We start from the raw sequence: 14,882 nt of genomic DNA, 5'->3' as shown, positions 1-14,882 counted from the left end.
CTCCTGGTGTTGGGCAGAAGCTGCGTCTGCCTGCAAGTTTCGGCGAGCGAACACACGGAACTCTTAGTCCGGGACGCTTTCGTGGCAGGTATGCTATCGTCACAAATCCGCCAGCACCTGTTAGAAAAGGACATCCTGGGCCTCAGGGAGGCAGGGGCCCTTGCAGGCTCCCTGGACGTGGCCTCCAGGAACGCCCGCGCTTACGTTCCGACCGCGCGGCAGCCCCCCTTGGCAGCGTGGAACCCCTGCTTGGCCGTCCCCGAGACTTCCCCCATTCCCCCACAGGCCTGCGCTGCAAGGCGGCCTGGCAACCCCGAGGGGCCCCGCTGCTACTTTTGCGGGCAGGCCAAGCACCCCCGCCAGCAATGCCCGGCCCGCGCATCCACCTGCAAGGGATGCGGCAAAAAGCTACACTCTGCGCGGCTACACTCCTGGGCTTAGACTTCCAGTGTAACCTCCAAAGTCTGACCTTCCAATTCGGCGGCCCTATACCCCCCCTTACTGTCTGCGGCCTCGCAACCCTTAAGTTCGACCCGCCTTCCCTGTTTGCGAATTTCACCCCGGATTGCAAACCCATCGCCACCAGGAGCAGACGCTACAGTGCCCACAACCGGATCTTTATTAGGTCAGAGGTCCAAAGGCTACTGAGGGAAGGGGTCATTGAAGCCAGTAACAGTCCCTGGAGAGCTCAAGTGGTGGTGGTAAAGACCGGGGAGAAGCATAGGATGGTCATCGAGTACAGTCAGACCATCAACAGGTTTACACAGCTGGACGCGTACCCTCTCCCCCGCATATCCAACCTGGTAAACAGGATCGCGCGTTATAAGGTCTTCTCCACGGTGGTTCTCAAGTCCGCCTACCACCAGCTCTCCATCCGCACTAGTGACCGCAAATACACTGCCTTCGAGGCAGATGGGCGGCTCTATCACTTCTTAAGGGTTCCCTTCGGTGTCACCAACGGGGTCTCGGTCTTCCAACGAGAGATGGACCGAATGGTTGACGGGTACGGTTTACGGGCAACATTCCCGTATCTCGATAATGTCACCATCTGCGGCCACGGCCAGCAAGACCACGACACCAACCTCCGAAAATTTCTCCAGACCGCTAAAATCCTTAACCTTACATACAACAAGGATAAATGCGTGTTTAGCACCGACCGTCTAGACATCCTCTGCTACGTAGTGCGTAATGGAGTTATGGGCCCCGATGCTGAACGCATGCGCCCCCTTATGGAGTTCCCCCTCCCTCACTGCTTAAAGGCCCTGAAACGCTGCCGAAGGTTTTTCAGCTACTACGCCCAGTGGGTCCTCAAATACGCGGACAAGGCCCGTCCCCTGATCCAATCCACAGTTTTTCCCCTGTCGATAGAGGCCCGCCAGGCCTTTAGCCGCATCAAAGCAGACATTGCAAAGGCCACGATGCACGCCATCGACGAGTCCCTCCCCTTCCAGGTCGAGAGCGATGCGTCCGATGTAGCTCTGGCGGCCACCCCCAACCAAGCGGGCAGACCCGTGGCCTTCTTCTCCCATACCCTCCATGCTTCCGAAATCCGCCACTCCTCAATCGAAAAGGAGGCCCAGGCCATAGTAGAAGCTGTGCGACATTGGAGGCATTACCTGGCCGGCAGGAGATTCACTCTCCTCACTGACCAATGGTCGATGGCCTTCATGTTTGATAATGCACAGCGGGGGCAAGATAAAATACGTCAAGATCTTGCGGTGGAGGATCGAACTCTCCACCTACAACTACGAGATCTTGTATCGGCCTGGGAAGCTAAACGAGGCTCCTGATGCCCTGTCCCGCGGCACATGTGCCACCGCACAAGTGGACCGCCTCCGAGCCCTCCACGGGGACCTCTGCCACCCGGGGGGTCACTCGCTTTTTCCATTTTGTCAAGACCCGCAACCTGCCCTACTCCATCGAGGAGGTCAGGACAGCCACCAGGGACTGCCAAACCTGCGCGGAGTGCAAACCGCACTTCTACCGGCCAGAGAAAGCGCACCTGATAAAGGATTCCCGTCCCTTTGAACGCCTCAGCGTGGACTTCAAAGGCCCTCTCCCCTCCACCGACCGCAACACGTACTTCCTGAACGTGATTGACGAGTACTCCCGGTTCCCATTCGCCATCCTATGCCCCGGCATGACCGCAACCACCGTCATCAAGGCCCACCATAGCATCTTTGCACTGTTCGGGTTCCCCGCTTACATACATAGTGATAGGGGGTCCTCCTTTATGAGTGATGAACTGCGTCAATTCCTGCTCAGCAAGGGCATCGCCTTGAGCAGGACGACCAGTTACAACCCTCGGGGTAACGGACAGGTAGAGAGGGAGAACGGAACGGTCTGGAAGACTGGCCCTAGGGTCCAGGAACCTCCCAGTCTCCCGCTGGCAAGAAGTCCTCCCGGATGCCCTCCACTCCATCCGGTCACTGCTCTGTACGACCACCAATCAGACACCTCATGAACGTCTCCTTGTCTTCCCTAGGAAGTCCTCCTCTGGGACCTCGCTCCCGACCTGGCTGGCAGCACCCGGACCCATCCTGCTCCGAAAACACTCGAGCACCCATCGAGAGGGTCCATCTGCTCCATGCTAACCCCCATGCGTACCCCGACGGCCGACAAGATACGGTCTCCCTACGGGACCTGGCGCCCGCCGGAACCCCACGCGCATTCCAGCCACCAGTCCCACCCTCCCCTCCACCGCAGCACCTTACAGGAGGATCGGTCCTTCCGCCGCCCCCGTCTAGGCTTCCCCACCCACCGACGCCCCCCCGCAGGCGCTCCCTCCCCAGGTCAGCCGTTTTCCCCCACCAGCACCGTCTAGGGGTGACGAAGCTGCCATGGAGAGCGAAGCCACGCTCCCGGAAACGCAGACGCCCGAGCCTCCACCGGAGTCACCACCGAAGCTTCGGCGATCACAGAGGACGACCCGGGCCCCCGATCGACTGATTGCTTCATTTTAACTGTAATCTGTAAATATAAACCATCAAATGTACATGGCTACCAGACCTGTAAATAGTTACTAAACACTGTACGGAGGTATTACGGTACCTCCATAACTAATTATACCATGTTGTTATGTTTTGTAATTTCTGCCCACCACCCCCGCTGGACTCTTTTTTTTAACAGGGGGTGAATGTGGTTTTTTCGGTATTACGGTACCTGATAGGCTAAAGCACCATTGGTGGAAACTGTATGTTGCTATTGGTTAGAGTGTATGATAGCTCCGCCCTGATAGGCGGGGTATAAGAGCCCGTGCCGCCCCAGCAGCCCTCATTCTGTACCTGAGCTGCTGGGGGAAACATCTAGCTTATTAAAGCCTTCAGTTGGACTACAACCTCGCTTTAGTGGTCATTGATCGTGCATCAGGCGGTAAATGGCTTTTCAGTGGCCAATTAAGGGCCTCAGCTGGGGCAAGGGTGGGCAGCCCATCCAAGGCCTTGTCCACCCCACTGCGTAAATTTGTTGCTGGTGGTAACCCAGGGGAGCCTGTTCCTTGTATTTCATGCTCATGGGAAGGTCACTTCAAAATATTGAAAAAGCAATGCGGTTGACTCTTCACTACTCTCTGAAGTAGCCAACAAGCCACTCAGGTGGGCAATAGGTCCTGACCTTGTCTGTGTTTTCCCCACAACCCATGAATGTATCGGGAAAGGCAGGATGTGGTTTCCGTTACTGTGATTAATCTTTGAGGGAGTGCTATTTTGCTGGTCAAGGAGGAGGTCTTCCCCATGTCCTGGTGAACATTCCTGCCAAAACCACCAGCATGAGCAAAAGGATAATTATTAATCTGACATTCTGGAAATAGCTTTGGTTCTTTCAAAAGTAAACTGGAGGAGTCCAGTCGAGAAAGAGAATGAAAAGATGTTCCGCGAGGCTGAGATAAGGACCTGGGTTCTCCGTTCTGAAGACTAAGTGCTTCCGCTAGCAGAGAATCAACAGCGAACACCCCCCTCCTCGACACAGCCCCTCCCCGACAGAGACCCCCCCAACGGAGACCCCCATCACAACGGAAACTGCTCCGATCAGAGCAGATGTTAAGGGAAGTGTAAGCGAAAGGCGGTGATTGTCCAACCCACTGCCTGGACTTCTCTTCATCTTTCAGGCTGGGTTGATTAATAGGTGGCTCTGGGGGTGGTCGCTGTTGGGCGTTTCTGATGGGGGTCTTTGATGTGGGATCTGCGGGGGGGGGGGGGGGGGGGGGGAGAGTGTGGTCACGCCACCCTCATGCAGGCGCGCTGTGGAGGGGTGACCCATTATTCCCATGGTGGGGAGAGTGTGTGGCAGATACCTCTAGACTTCAGTGGGGGAGAGGGTGGGCAGGATTTACATTGTGGAGGTGGGGGGGGGGGGGGGGGGTTGGAGGTGGAGACCCAAGCTTCCAGCCCATAAATCAAATGGAAATGGATGCAAATCACCAATTTGTATCCTCTCGCTAGCGGGTAATGCACTGTGGCTGCCAACCGGGGATCGGGCGCCAAACCCGTATTTCCCTCACGCCCCATTCTGTGCCCAATTGGGAATTCCAATCCCAGTATCAGGCAATGGAGGTTCCACCCCACGATTGTTGGAATAGGAGGAAACATTTTGTGCAAAATATAAACACTTGAACGGTTTGGAGTTTTTGAAGAAGCGACCAAATTCACGGACAGGCGAATGTCTACGGATGTTATGCAGTCGGATCTCCAAAAGGTATTCCATTAAATCCTCTCTGAGAGACTGTTTAAGTTGAAGTTCATGGATGTGAAGGCAGATTATTGACCTGGTTGGGAAACTGGCTGTGCAGCAGGAGACAGAGATAAATGGGCAGGTATTCTAACTGGCAGAATGTGACCAGCGATGCCTCGCAAATTTATCAATGTCACAAAGATAGGCAGTACTGTACGCAGCGTAGATGGAAGCGTTAAACAGCAAGGAGATACTGATGGATTAAATGAATAGACAAAACTGTAGCAAATGAATTTCAATGTAGTCAAATCTGAGATCAAAGAACAATATAGCACGGGAACAGGCCCATTGGTCCTCTAAGCCTGTATTGGTCATGATAGTAACCTTGGCCAAAACCCTCAGCACTTCCTTGTGCCGTATCCCTCCATACCTATCCTATCCACGTATTTGTCAAGATGCCTTTTGAACGCAGTTAATGTATCTGCTTCCCCCCCCCCCCGCAACGCTCTCCAGGCACCACCCTCTGTGTAAAAAACCTGCCTCACACATCTTCTCTAAACCTTGCCCCACAGACCTTAAACCTATGCCCCCTGGTGACTGACCCCTCCACCCTGGGAAAGAGTGCCTGCCCATCCACTCTATCCATGCCCCTCATAATCTTGTAGACCTCTATCAGGTCACCCCTCAACCTCCGTCATTCTAATGAAAACAGCATAGCTAACACCCTCCAGACCAGGCAACATCCTGGTAAACCTCCTCTGCACCCTTTCCAAAGCCTCCACATCCTTCTGGTAGTGTGGCGACCAGAATTGTGCTCAATATTCCAAGTGCGGCCATACCAAGGTTCCGTACAACTGTAGCATGACTTGCCAGTTTTTATACTCAATGCCCCGTCCAATGAAGGCAAGCATTCCGTATGCTTTCTTGACTACCTTGTCCACTTGTGTTGCCTCTTTCAAAAATCTGTGGACATGCACGCCCAGATCTCTCTGACGTTTTATATTCCTTAGAGTCTTGCCATTTACGGCATATTTCCCCTCTCTGTTAGACCTACCAAAATGCATTACCTCACATTTGTCTGGATTAAACTCCGTTTGCCATTTCTCTGCCCAGGTCTCCAACCTATCTATGTCCTGCTGTGTCCTCTGACAATCCTCAACACTATCTGCCACTCCACCAACCTTGGTGTCATTCGCAAATTTACTAATCTACTTATGACCAATAAAGGGTAAATCTGGGTAATTTCTAAATAGAGAAAAGCTAGAAAACAGAAGAAACTTGTGGGGCCAGGTGCATCGAACAGTAAAATGTCATGAGCAGATACTGGAAATAATCACAACGGCACATAGAATACTGTTCCATATATCTGGAGGACCAAAATACGTGGGGGTGGGTGGGTGGGGGAGGAGGGGGGAAGGGTTGCGTGTCAGTTAAACCAAACCCTAGTTAGACCAGACCTGATAGTGAGCAGTTCTGGGCACCAAACCTTCGGAAAGATATTTACCTTGGGGAGGGAGGGTTAAATTATGAGAAAATTGGCACAAACTAGGGATTGTTTCCCCAGAACTTGAAAGGTTAAATGGTGATTTGATTGAAGATTTCAAAATATTAAGAGGAACAGGTGAGGTAGACGGACAGAAACTATTCCAGGGCAGCACGTTGGCGCAGTGGTTAGCACTGCTGCCTATGGCGCTGAGGTCCCAGGTTCGAGCCTGGCCCCGGGTCACTGTGTGGAGTTTGCACATTCTCCCCGTGTCTGTGTGGGTCTCACCCCCACAACCCAAAGATGTGCAGGTTAGGTGGATTGGCCACACTAAATTGCCCCTTAATTGGAAAAAAAAAATAATTGAGTACTGTAAATTAAAACAAAAGTACATTTAATTAATAAAAAAACTATTCCAGATGTTTGTGGAGTCAACGACGAGAGAGGTAAAGTCTAACAATTAGAGCCAGGAGTGAAATTAGAAAATACTTCTACACATAAAGGATGGTAAAGGTTTGGAACTGGTTTTTAAATCTGTTTTTTAAAAGTTTTCGAATCTGAGAGCGATAGATTTTATTATTCAAAAGCCTTAAAGGAAATGAAATAAAAGCGGGTATATGGAGTTAGGTCACAGATTAGCAACAATCTCATTGAATGGTGGAACAGTTTAACAGATTAAATGGCCTCGCCTGTTTTTATATTTCTGCGTACCAGCACAGACCAGTTGGACCAAATGGCCTGTTTCTGTGTTATGTATTCCTGTTCTCTTCCCGCACCTAGTGGTGCAATCAGGCAGTCTTTCATCTGTTTCCATCACTAGTCATTCCTGGAACAAGTCGCTAGTCTGTTGCCAGAGGCTTGTAGCTTATAGGGCGCCACTCCGCATCAGACATGGCTGACCAGGAGTCTCTCCCGCTCTTAACACCAGCCATTGGTGTGTTGGAAGGATTTTTGCAGGTTGATGCACAACTTGTTTGACTGCACTTTGGACATACCTTCCTTGGCCATCAAGTCCTGGAGTGGGGTGCAAAACCGGAGCTTCTGCCTCGGTGGCAGGCACACTAACCACTGCATCGGATGACCTCCTCTGTGTTATGTATACAATGTAATACTGTCTGTAGGATCTTGCAATCGGTAGTGACTCCCTCTCCTGGGCTCTGAAACTACTATCTCGGTCTTTCAATGCACTGTGCTTGAAGTGTTTAGCAGTGATTCAAAAAGATGTGAGAAGCTGTAGGATAAATTCAAATTGTTTTGTTAGCTTTACACCGTGATTAAGGAGAATAATTTTACTTTGAATAGATGGCTTCAGCCACAGATCCACGCTTTGGACAGAAAGAATCATCAGATCAGAACTTTGATTACATGTTCAAGATCCTGATTATTGGGAACAGTAGCGTTGGCAAAACCTCCTTCCTGTTTCGATACGCCGATGATTCCTTCACTCCAGCATTTGTCAGCACTGTTGGAATTGACTTCAAGGTGAAGACCATTTACAGGAATGAAAAGAGGATCAAGCTGCAAATCTGGGTAAGCGATGATACCCATCTTTACACTTCCATTATTAACTTGCTTGACACTTGGGCAGCACAGTGGCACAGTGGTTAGCACTGCTGCCTCACGGGCGCCGAGGTCCCAGATTCGATCCCGGCTCTGGATCACTGTCCGTGTGGAGTTTGCACATTCTCCCCGTGTTTGCGTGGGTTTCGCCCCCACAACCCAAAGATGTGCAGGGTAGGTGGATTGGGCACGCTAAATTGCCCCTTAATTGGAAAAAAAAATGAATTGGGTACTCTAAATTTATATTTAAAAACTTGCTTGACACCGCTCACAGCAATGTGATGGCTGATTGAGCTCACGTGAAATGAATTCAGGATGTACGCGCTGTCACTAAATTGTTGGTGCCCCTCAGAGAGTCCACAGGGCAACAGGAGGTGATGTTGAGGTGTGCTGTCGGGGCAATGTAGTCTAGTCACATCGAGCCATGCCGTACCTGTTTCGATACATAGAGAATGCTGCCACTGCGTGGTCAAACATTGGCAAAATATTTTATCCCCAAACACCAGACGATGATTGCTGGACAAGAAGGCAGTTACGGACCAGTTCCAAGGCATCTCACGGTAAGGAGATGTTCAAACAGCTCGACATGTGCTTTGTCAATATGGGAGAGGAGAGGGGAGGTGAAGGAGAGGGATGGTTCAGGTGTGTTTGAGAAATGCACAAAATCATCAACTATCACCCCCTCCTCCAGCCCCCCCCCCCCCCCCAGCTCCTTCTCCATAATATCTTCCAACCCTCCTCAATCTACTGCAGTCCTCCAATTCTGGAATTTGTCATCCTCCTAACCCTTCACTCCACCATTGGTTGCTGTGCCTTCAGTTACTAAGCTCGCAGTCCCTTTAAGACGCTCCTTTAAACTTATCTCTTTGACCAGATTTTCCAAGATCGCCAATTTTGGCTTGTTGTGACTTTGTTTTGCTTGATGACAGTCCGTTGAAGTGCAGCGAGACGTTTAACCGGCATAGAAACACAAGTTGCAGTTTGTCGCTCAACGAACAAGTAACTTTTCCCAAAATATGGGGATTTAACCAACTCGCTTTAATCCGTTTCAATCCCTTGGAGGGCTTTTTCCCAGTTAAGGGGCAATTTAGTGTGGCCAATCCACCAACTCTGCACATTTTTGGGTTGTGGGGGCGAAACCCTCGCAGACACGGAGAGAATGTGCAAACCCCACACAGACAGTGACCCAGAGCAGGGATCGAACCTGGGTCCTCAGCGCTGTGAGGCAGCTGTTCTAACCACTGGGCCACCGTGCTGCCCTTCTTTGGAGGGCTTAATGAATGTTCTTCCTCTGTTCTTACTGCAGGACACGGCTGGTCAGGAACGATATAGAACCATCACCACAGCTTACTACCGTGGAGCTATGGGCTTTATCCTGATGTATGACATTACAAATGAAGAATCCTTCAACGCTGTCCAGGACTGGTAGGTAACCTACAGGCGCCTGTTTGGAAAAAAACGTTTGTAAATCATAGTATTTTAAAGCATAGAGTGAGACCATTCAGCCACTTGTGCCTGTGCCAGCTCTTTGCAAGAACTACTATTGAAGCTGTTCCCAAATGGCAGGTGGGTTGATTATCACAGTGTCACAGATTTACAGTCATTGCTGCTTCATCACCCATTCAGGCAGCACAGTGCAGATCACAACCACATGCTGTGTGAAAAAAATTGTTTCCTCGTTGTTATAACCTGCCTACTGACGATTGGCTGGGGACTAATGATTATCCCACAATCCTATGGGAGTATGAACTTCCCCAATGAGGGGGGGCGGAGAAACTCCTACTATAAATAAGCTGGCCAGTCCAGGAACCAGGAGGAAGGAGAAGGTAGCAAGGGAAGTTACTGCTACTGCTATGTATATATTGTTATAGTAAATAAACTTTATTATTTTGTATCCTTAAAACTCGTGCTGGATTCTTCGGGGCCCTTACAAAACTCGTGTCCCCTCTAATAGGTTACGGGGATAAGGTTACGAGGTGTGGGCTTAAGTAGGGTGCTGTTTCCAAGGGCCGGTGCAGACTCGATGGGCTGAATGGCCTCCTTCTGCACTGTAAATTCTATCATTCTAAGTCGTTTTATGGGTGAAGGATTGAGAATCCCCCCTGTATCCAGGATAATCACTAGAGTCTCGACCATGCAGAAGGAGGCCATTTGGCCCATCGAGTCTGCGCTCCACCCTAGAGCACTCCACCCGTGCCCGATCCTATCCCCCGTAACCCCGCACATTGATCAATAATAGGAAGGGGCGTGAGCTCCCTCTGGAGCCGCAGTGTTTCCGGATGTGTGGGGCTGGATGCTGTGATCCTGAGGCTGAGTGTTGACGCCGTTGGAATCACCACGCCGTTTCTCGATGGAGTCAACACGGCCTCAGGATCAGCAATTCTGGCGCCTACTGGGGGCCAGCACGGCACTGGAGTGGTTCCCGCCGCTCCAGCTGCTGATCCCAGCGTGAACTGGGCGCCGCGGGATCCACGCATGCGCAAGTGGCACCGCCGCCAACGCGCGCATGCGCAGTGGCTCCCTTCAACGTGCCGGCCCCGGTGCAACATGGCGCAGGGCTACAGGAGCCGGCGCGGAAGAAATGAAGCCCCTAGCCAGAGAGGCCGGCCCGCCGATCGGTGAGCCCCGATCGCAGGCCAGGGCACATCGGAGGCCCCCCCCCCGAATCAGACCCCCCGTCCCCCCCCCCCACAGGCCGCCCCCTGACCCTTCCACGCCGAGGTCCCACCGGCTGAGAGCAGGTGTGGACGCCGCCGGCAGGACTCTGCGTTTTTACGACGGCCGCTCGACCCATCCTGGGCCGAGAATTGGCTGCCCGGCCGCGTAGTGCAGCCCCCGACCGGCGCCGTGCCAACCACGCCGGCGCCAATGGTGCCAATTCTCCACTCTGCAGAGGGGCGACGTGGCGCGATTTGTACCGGTCGCGGGAATTTTCCGGCCCGGCCCCGGGCTGAGAGAACCCCGCCCGAGGAGTTTTGGGTGTGCGGAAGTTCAGGAAGTTGGATTTGCTTTCTTTGGACAGGAGACTGAATTATTTCAACCTGAACAAAGGGAAATTTAAGTGATCCCGATAGGTTGTTTCCTGTGAGGACAAGTTCAAATACTAGTGGTTTAAGAATGGACAAGGCAGCGGTAAGAAGCGGAACCTCCATGTGAATTTTTAACAAATGCAGGATAGAACGATAAAGTTGTCAGGGAAGGATATTGAAATGAAAATCGACTGTCAAAGTGGAATTGAGAAACAATTAGATGCATTTAAGGAGAGAATGAGAGAGAGAGTGTAGAGTGATGGATATTGGGAAAAGGTGGCGTTGTGTGATTGGTGGGCAGGTGATTGGAGGTGTTGCCTCAGAAAATGGTGGGATTTCTTGAGCCCAATTGAACCAAATAATTCCTGTGTTCCTCTGTGTTCTGGTTAGAAGTTAACTTCTCACTGTCTTTTAGTATTCGGAGTGGATACGTTCGCAGCTAACTAATCGGAGAACATGTGATGGTGGTCATAGATTGGGGAGAAAAAGGAGAATGGATTTTTCTTAACTTGGGAACTAATTCAAGAGAATGGTCTCAGAGAGTCCAAATGATGTCAAGAGGGAGACATGTCCAAGTCTCTCAGTCACTTATTGTCCTCTGGGAGAAACCACTTTGCAAGGAGTTCGCCTTCGAGTGAGGCCGTGAGTTGAGGCCTTGCACGTTGGGCTGTATCTTTGCCACAGTGTCACTGGACCACATTTCATCCCCTTCATCAAGGACTTTTGTGCACAAAGTGCCTGCTCCCAGGAAGCTGGATCCACAGTAACACAGCGTAAGTGAGAGACACCTGCAAAAAAAAAAAGAGCTTCTGCACCGGGGGACGAGACAGGGATGCCCCCTCTCCCCACTGTTGTTCGCGCTAGCTATAAAGCCGTTGGCAATTGCTCTGAGAGCCTCAAGGGGCTGGAAGAGGCTGGTCTGGGCGGGGGGGGGGGGAGCACAGAGTCTCGCTCTATGCAGACGACCTGCTTCTGTATGTATCGGACCCAATAGAGAGGATGGAAGAAATCAGGAGGATTCTAGGGGAATTTGGCCGGTTTTCGGGGTATAAGCTAAATATGGGGAAAAGTGAGATGTTTGCAGTCCAGGCGAGGGGACAGGAGAGGCGATTGGGGGAGCTGCCGTTTAGATTAGTAGGGGGAAGCTTTAGATACCTAGGCATTCAAGTGGCACGGGAATGGGACCGGCTGCATAAATTAAATCTGGCCCGACTAGTAGACCAAATGAAGGACGATTTTCGGAGGTGGGACACGCTTCCGTTGTCACTGGCTGGGAGGGTGCAGACGGTGAAGATGACTGACCTCCCGAGATTCCTGCTCGTGTTTCAATGTCCCCCCCATCTTTATTTTGCGGTCCTTTTTTAAACGGGTCAACAAAGTGATCTCTGGCTTTGTTTGGGCGGGCAAGGCCCCGCGGGTAAGGAAGGTAATGCTTGAGCGGAGTTGGGGAGAGGGCGGGCTGGCGCTGCCAAATTTTAGCAACTATTACTGGGTGGCTAATATAGCCATGATTAGGAAGTGGGTGGTGGGGGAGGGGTCGGCATGGGAGCGAATGGAGGCGGCTTCATGTAAGGGCACCAGTCTGGGGGTGTTGGTAACTGCGCCTCTGTCGTTCCCGCCAGCACGGTACTCCACCAGCCCCGTGGTGGTGGCGGCCCTGAGAGTCTGGGGGCAATGGAGGACACATGTGGGAGCGGAGGGAGCATTGGTCTGGTCCCCAATCTGTAATAATCACCGGTTTGCCCCGGGAAGTATGGATGGGGGGTTCCGGATATGGCGGAGATCAGGGATTGAGAGGATGGGGGATGTGTTCATAGAGGGGAGCTTTCTGAGTATGAGGGCGTTGGAGGAGAAGTTTGGGTTGGCGAGGGGAAACAAATTCAGGTATCTGCAGGTGAGGGACTTCCTTCGTAAACAGGTGTCAACCTTCCCACTCCTACCGCTAAGGGGGATTCAGGACAGGGTAGTTTCCAGGGGGTGGGTAGGAGAAGGGAGTTTCTCTGACATTTACAAGGAACTTATGAGGTCAGAGGAGACGCAGACCGAGGAGCTGAAGTGCAAGTGGGCGGAGGAGCTGGGAGGAGAGATAGAGGATGGTCTATGGGCGGACGCGTTGAGTAGTGTCAACGCGTCCGCAACATGTGCCAGGCTCAGCCTGATGCAATTCAAGGTCGTTCATCGGGCTCACATGACAGTGGCCCAGATGAGCAGATTCTTTGGGGTGGAAGACAAGTATGCAAAATGTGCGGGAGGACCAGCGAACCATGTCCACATGTTCTGGACATGTCCGAAGCTTAGGGGATTTTGGCAGGGGTTTGCGGATGTCATGTCCACGGTGTTGAAAACAAGGGTGGCACTGAGTCCAGAGGTGGCGATTTTCAGGGTATCGGAAGACCCGGGAATCCAGGAGGATAAAGAGTCAGATGTTCTAGCCTTTGCATCCCTGGTAGCCCGGAGACGGATATTATTAGCTTGGAGGGAGTCAAAGCCCCCGAAGTCAGAGACCTGGCTATCGGACATGACTAGCTTTCTCTGTTTGGAGAAAATCAAGTTCACTTTGAGAGGGTCACTGTCAGGGTTCACCCGGAGGTGGCAACCGTTCGTCGACTTCTTCGCAGAAAATTAATCGTCAGCAGAAGGGGGTGGGGGGGGTTAGTTTATCTTAGAGTAGAGGGGTTAATAAAGGTGGGACCTGTAAGGAAGGGAGACGGCTTTTGCACTATGTTTATAGATTCACGTACATTGTTTATTTTGTTCTTTTTACAATACCAAAAATACCTCAATAAAATGTTTATTTTAAAAAAAGAGCTTGCATTTATCTGACACCTTTCGCAAGTGAGATATGTTTGAAGTGCAGTCACTGTTGTGATGTCAGGAATGTGGTGACCGGTTTGTGCACAGCAAGCTCCCACACATAGCATTCAGCGAAATGATCATCTGTTTTAGTGATGTTGGTGGAGGGATTGGCCGAGACACCGGGCGGGGGGGGGGACTGTCGGAGGTGTCACCTTTCAGGCGAGGTGTTAAACTGAGGCCCTGCCTGCTCTCACCTGGATGTGAAAGATCTCAATTTCACCATAATAAAGAAGAGCAGGCAGATTTCACCCAGCGTCCTGGCCAACATTTATCCTTCAACCAACGGCACTAAACCGTTATCTGGCCATTATCGCATGTCTGTGTGTGGGATCTTGCTGTGCCTGGCTTGATTGCCCCGTTCACTGCATTACAGCAATGGCAGCTTCAAGAAGTATTTCATTGGCTGTAAGCATTTGGGGTGTCCTGTGGCTGTGAATAGCTCCACAGAAAGTGTTTCGTTAAATTAAATGGAAGTTTTAAAAACGTTCCCTTGGTAACAGTTTGGCCCGTCGTCTTTCCACATCTGACGGCGAAGTTATTGTCCCTTTCTATCCACTCCATTAGCGGAATGAAGGGACCTTCCCTGACAATCTCTTTGCTTTGTTGATTCCTCAAGGATGTTAATTGCATTGATCTCTATTCTCCCACCCCCTCCCCCTCCACAGGTCAACCCAAATAAAGACCTACTCGTGGGACAATGCCCAGGTCTTACTGGTTGGAAACAAGTGCGACATGGAAGATGAACGCGTGGTGTTAGCAGAGGGAGGGAAGCAGCTGGCCGATCATCTAGGTAAGATAACCAGTGTTACTACTGTATAAGATTCCATTCAGGTCCCAGCACTGACAACAACAACTTACATTTATATGGAACCTTTACATGGCAAAATGCCCCAAAGCGCTTCACAGAAGCGATCAGCAAATAAAACCAAGCACAAAGCCACGCAGGGTGTTCTGATGGCCACAGGCTTGGTCAAAGAGGTTGGTTTTAAGGACTGTCATAAAGGAGGAGAGGCAGAGACATTCCGGGAGGGAATTCCAGAGCTTGGGGTCCAGGCAGCTGAAGGCACGGCCGTCAGGAGCGGAGGAAATTGCTGGATAAACTCAGCATGTCTGGCAGCATCCAGAGAGTTAACGTTTCGAGTCCGATATGACTCTTCAGTTTTGTAGACATGCTGAATATTTGTAGCATTTTCTGTTTTTATTTCCGATTTCCAGCATCCACAGTATTTTGCTTTTATTCGTAGCCTATAGACCCAGGGTACTGCTCTGGGGACCCGGGTTCGAAC

The 14,882-nt window shown here is 51.3% G+C and overlaps 1 protein-coding gene across 1 annotated transcript in view; it reads left to right on the top strand.

Moving 5' to 3' along the window:
- LOC140395018 (ras-related protein Rab-3A) overlaps positions 1–14,882 on the top strand; it is a 65,687-nt gene that overhangs the window by 35,561 nt on the left and 15,244 nt on the right. The window contains exons 2-4 of the mRNA XM_072482332.1: positions 7,454–7,681; positions 9,018–9,136; positions 14,262–14,386. Of these exons, the coding sequence (XP_072338433.1) occupies positions 7,454–7,681; positions 9,018–9,136; positions 14,262–14,386 (472 nt within the window). The remainder of the gene's footprint in view (positions 1–7,453; positions 7,682–9,017; positions 9,137–14,261; positions 14,387–14,882) is intronic.

Source organism: Scyliorhinus torazame, chromosome 18 (genome assembly GCF_047496885.1).
Source record: "Scyliorhinus torazame isolate Kashiwa2021f chromosome 18, sScyTor2.1, whole genome shotgun sequence".
Classification (NCBI taxonomy): domain Eukaryota; kingdom Metazoa; phylum Chordata; class Chondrichthyes; order Carcharhiniformes; family Scyliorhinidae; genus Scyliorhinus; species Scyliorhinus torazame.
This window is presented reverse-complemented; position numbering and strand designations above follow the sequence as displayed.